General features: G+C 34.2%; 2 protein-coding genes across 2 annotated transcripts; both read left to right on the top strand.

The window, feature by feature from the left end:
* On the top strand, positions 1 to 657 carry CBG15890 (the record flags this gene model as incomplete). Its single annotated transcript, XM_002638186.2, has 3 exons — positions 1 to 215; positions 263 to 517; positions 567 to 657. The coding sequence occupies 3 exons, from the start codon at positions 1 to 3 to the stop codon at positions 655 to 657; spliced, it is 561 nt and encodes a 186-aa protein (XP_002638232.2).
* Positions 658 to 1,433: 776 nt separating this feature from the next.
* Positions 1,434 to 3,108, top strand: CBG15889 (the record flags this gene model as incomplete). Its single annotated transcript, XM_045238362.1, has 5 exons — positions 1,434 to 1,571; positions 1,616 to 2,001; positions 2,147 to 2,263; positions 2,758 to 2,988; positions 3,030 to 3,108. 5 exons carry the CDS (start codon positions 1,434 to 1,436, stop codon positions 3,106 to 3,108), a joined length of 951 nt encoding a protein of 316 aa, XP_045095836.1.
* Positions 3,109 to 4,726: the final 1,618 nt, after the last annotated feature.

Below are 4,726 nucleotides of genomic sequence, written 5' to 3'. Positions count from 1 at the left end.
ATGATTCCTGATCTTCAAAGTTATTACTCCTCTAACTATTCTAAATGCAATTTATCGGATAATTACCTTGTCACGTGGGAAGGATTAGCATATCCCGGTCATATAATTCAAGTTGTAGCAGCTCCAATTCAAATATTCACTTTTTATATTAATTTGGAAAAGACACCTTCGTTTATGAAAACTATAAAATGGCCATTGTTAATCAATCATTTTTGGTAGGATCTCGAGTTTGAAAAATTGAAAAAAATCACATATTTTTCAGTTCTACCTTATTTGATTTTATGATTTGCACTCATTTTTTCATTGGAATCATCATTCAAACTTCAATTCCATTATTAACTATCATCATCCCTCCACTTATCTTAATAGCTCAAGTTTTGACTGATAATTACAATCAAGGCCTTATGAATTTGGGAATGATATTGTTTGGACTAAACGGATTGATTGAGAGTTCAGAGATTCTTTTGGTTTATCAACCTAATTGGAACGCAGTGAAAACCATTTTGAATTTTAAAAAGTTGGAAGCTAAGAAAACATATTTGAATGTAATTATTATAAGTTTTTAGAACCCAAAATCCAAACTATACCAGTTCGAGAAGTTTATGCAAGTTCGAGCATTGGAAGGAATTATCAAGTCGCAGAAACGTCATGGAATGAATGTTTTGAAATTTTAATTAGGAAGTCTACATTTTGCATTACACAACTGTAACTTTTTTTTTCTTTTTTTCTTACAATTTTTTGAAACAAAAAGAATTCCCGAAAATTGAATGCATTTTACAGAACTCGATTTTTAGATTAGATTTTAAACGCAGATAAAAGTGAAAAAATAAAATGCATCAGATTTCTCGATTTTCGATTTTTCGTACTGAAAAAAATCACCCGGATCAGTATAAAATGAAATTTCGATGAATTTGAACGATTTTGAATTTCTCGAATTTTTCCAAATTTTCGAATTCGAAAAAATCGTTTTTTTCGATGATGAAAAATCCATATGCAATATTTTTCATATTTTCAAATATTTTGATTTTATTTTTTTTCATAATTTTGCTGAAAGTAAGTGACAGTAATCAAAGGCAAAAATTCCACGAATTTTCAGAATATTCTCGGACGAGAATATTATTTTTCGGAGATTTTGGAAAATCAATATTGTGTTACTTATAACTATTTGGAAGCTACAGAATCGTGAGTTTTCAAATTCAGAAATTCAGAAATTCAGAAATTCAGAAATTCAGAAATTCAGAAATTCAGAAATTCAGAAATTCAGAAATTCAGAAATTCAGAAAAAAAAACAAAAGTGATTCACACACTTCTAACTTTCTGGAACCTTTAAAATACCCAAATTTCTTTTTGTGTGTCTGCAATTCCAGATTTTCAGATTCCGAGAATCGGATGGTCTGGAACCAATCACTCTAGCCACTCATGCCACATCAGATATGCTGAAAACTCTGGAAAATATGCCAAAAATGTGGAATTCACCAATTTCAGTCGGAATATTTATAGATGAAAAAACTCAAAAATCTCTAGAATATTTAAGAAATTTACACAAGTGTGATAATGAATTCCAAAGAAAAGTAGGTCAATTTTTTTTCGAAATTTCAAAAAAAAAAATTTCCAGATGACCATCCACGTTGCCTTCCGGAAATCCGCATTTCAAAAAAGTTGTCCTTCATTGCTCAGATCCAAAAATTCTAAAATTTCGTGCTTTGAATTTCTGAGCCATCAAAAATCCTATCGAGATGAAATTCCAAGTTTCTTTGGGCTTTATCCGTTTGGATTAATGAGAAATATTGCAAGAAAAGGAGCAAAATCTGATATACATTTCGTAATGGATTCTGATATGATTGTTAGTGAAGGAATGGATCAAAAAATTAAGAAAATCGCCAATAAAATGTTGGATGGGAAATCGAAGAATGTGATTTTAGTTAGAAGATTTGAAAATGCAATGGGTACCGTAATCCCAAGAAACGTTAAGGATTTAGAGGAGTCTATGAGAAATAATATGTAAGTTTCAGGTCTCAAATTCGTTGAAAACTGCAAAGCGAGCCCAAAAATACAAATTTTCCAAAAACATATTAGAAAAACTCATATAATTAATGAAAATTTTTTTAAAAAAATTACTCAAATGCAGTTCATTTTTTTATTCCAGAACATTCGAATTCCATCATAAATATTTTTTCAAAGGACACAAAATTCCAAATCTCACATTTTGGCGCACTCAATCTCAAGATAATTTACCAGTGACCACATGGAATGAACCGTACTCGTAAGTGAAAAATAATCACAACTGTAATCTTCCAAATAACTGCAGTAACCCTTTTCATATCTACCGTAACCCATCCATGAACTACAGTAATCCTTTCCTTAACTACAGTAACCTTCCTTATGTTGTACCATCTCTCACAGAGGCAGTAATTTTTCAGCTATTCTCAGTAATCTAAATTATAATTACTGTAATTCTTCAAGTAACTGTAATAATACTTTTCATATCTAGAGTAGTCCTTTTAAGAACTACAGTAATCTCTAATATATTTGCAGTAATACTTTTCAAAAACTACAGTAATCCTTCTGATATTCACAGTAACTATTTTAATAAGTAAAGTAGTCTTTTTGATAACTACCCCTTTTAATAAATACAGTAATCCATGCCAAAGTTATAGTAATCCTTGTGATATTTACAGTAATCATGTTTAAATTACAGTAATCATTTCTCTAACACAACGATTCTCTACAAAACTGAAGTAATCCTTTTCTCTACAGTAATCCTGACTGGGAACCTCAACCGATTCTCCATCGAAGCTCTCCATTGGGTGCCGACTACGTTCCATCGCGTGTGAAAACCATGTGCTCCTTAATTTACAAATTATGCAGAGCTGGATATAATTTTCATGTCATTTCTCATGTTTTTAATGTCCAGGAAGGCATAAAACTGGATAATACGGTTTATGGAAATGCAATTGCTCACCATCAATACACTTATGCTAGGGACAAGTAATCAATTATTTTTGAAAAGGAAAATTAAAATTTTTTAGGGTTCAAGAACGATTCACAAATGAAATGGACTGGAAATATCCTGGAACAAGAGAAAAGTGTGGAAATTTTGTTTTTTGATTTTTTTTTTAATTTTCCATCATTATTTTTCTTAAATTTTTCTTCAAAATCTTAATGAATAGAAGTAACAGTTTTATTGCTTTCTAGAATTTGTAGAATTTGTAGATTCGACTTGGATGCTCTGTAAAATATAATTTTTTAAACGATTTTTTAAATAACTTACATTGTCATTTTTCCGGAAAACTTTAAAAAATATATTTCTTACAGTAATCCTGTACTGCGAAGAGATAAAAAGCAAACGATTGCATGGGATAAGGAGTTGAAAACTCTCAAAACTCGAGTTAGCGAGAGAACGGCTTCGGTTCTTCTGGAAAACAACTTTTGGTTACTTGGCGCATGTTTCGTGTTTCGTGCCTTGGAGTTGTTGGCGCGTTTCTTGTGCTCCAGCGCGAGTCTCATGCCTTGGCGATTTTCTTATGCGTTTGCGTTACTCTCGCGCTTTGGCTTTTCTCGGGCTTCACACATTTTCCTTGAATTTGTGTTTTTCTCGTGTCTTGATGCATTTAACGTGTATTCACACTTTTCGCGTTCTTTGGCTTTTTCCAGTCAATTTACGTTTTCCCCGTGCATTTGGGCTTTTCTAGTGCATTCGTGTAATTGACACTTTTCTTGTGCATTGACGTTTTACCGCATCCATTGCGCTTTTCTCGTGATTCGGCGATGATCTCGTATCTTTGACGCATTTCACGTGCTTTTGCGCCTTGTTCGTGCCTTGCGCAGTTCCCGTGCATTTACGCATTAACGTGCTTTTGTGCTTTACTCGATTCGCGGCTTTTTTCTAGTTCTTCGGCACATTTTCTATGCCTTTGCGCGTTTCTCGTTCCTTGACGCTACTTTGTTTTTTTACTTGGGTTCTAAACTCACAAACTTCAAACAATAGGCTGATTAAATCCCACATCCATAAAATTTAGAACAACACTGACAACTGCAGTAAAAGCCTCCGAAACCAAAAATGTGCAAGTGATAATTATAATCAGTAGTGTTGTATTATCAGCCGGCCCAGATACATTTGAATTCATCTCGTTTCGTTTTCTCAAGATAATTCGCAATTTCACAAGCATCAAAATCGTTAGAACCGTGTATAAAAATATAGTAATCAGTTTAATGGACCACTCGAATTTTCCATCATATTCGTTGAACAAAAATTCATGTTCTACTGGCACAGCATACACAAATACGGGGTCTCGTAGATCAAATTCAGGTGGCAGACCTCCGCATAATCTGAATTTTTAAATTACCGTAAAACCTCTAATAGAACGACACCCGGACCGTCCACTTTGAGCCTATATCTTTTGAAAGATATCGAAAAACACAATGAGACCCTGGGCACGGTCTACTGTGGGCCGGGCGTTCGTTTTCCAACAGGATAACGACCCGAAGCACACCTCGAAGCACATCAAGGAGTGGTTCCGACGCCGCCACGTGGATCTTCTGTACTGGCCAAGTCAATCTCCGGACTTGAATCCGATCGAACACCTCTGGGAGCATGTCAAGAGATAGCTTAGAGGGGTCCGTGCCTCGAATGCCAACCAGAAGTTCGACCAACTCCAAGATGTCTGGCAGGCCATCCCGATGTCTGTCATCGACACTTTTCTCGACTCGATGCCAAGAAGATGTC

This window comes from Caenorhabditis briggsae (genome assembly GCF_000004555.2).
Source record: "Caenorhabditis briggsae complete genome, chrV, whole genome shotgun sequence".
Taxonomy (NCBI): domain Eukaryota; kingdom Metazoa; phylum Nematoda; class Chromadorea; order Rhabditida; family Rhabditidae; genus Caenorhabditis; species Caenorhabditis briggsae.
This window is presented reverse-complemented; position numbering and strand designations above follow the sequence as displayed.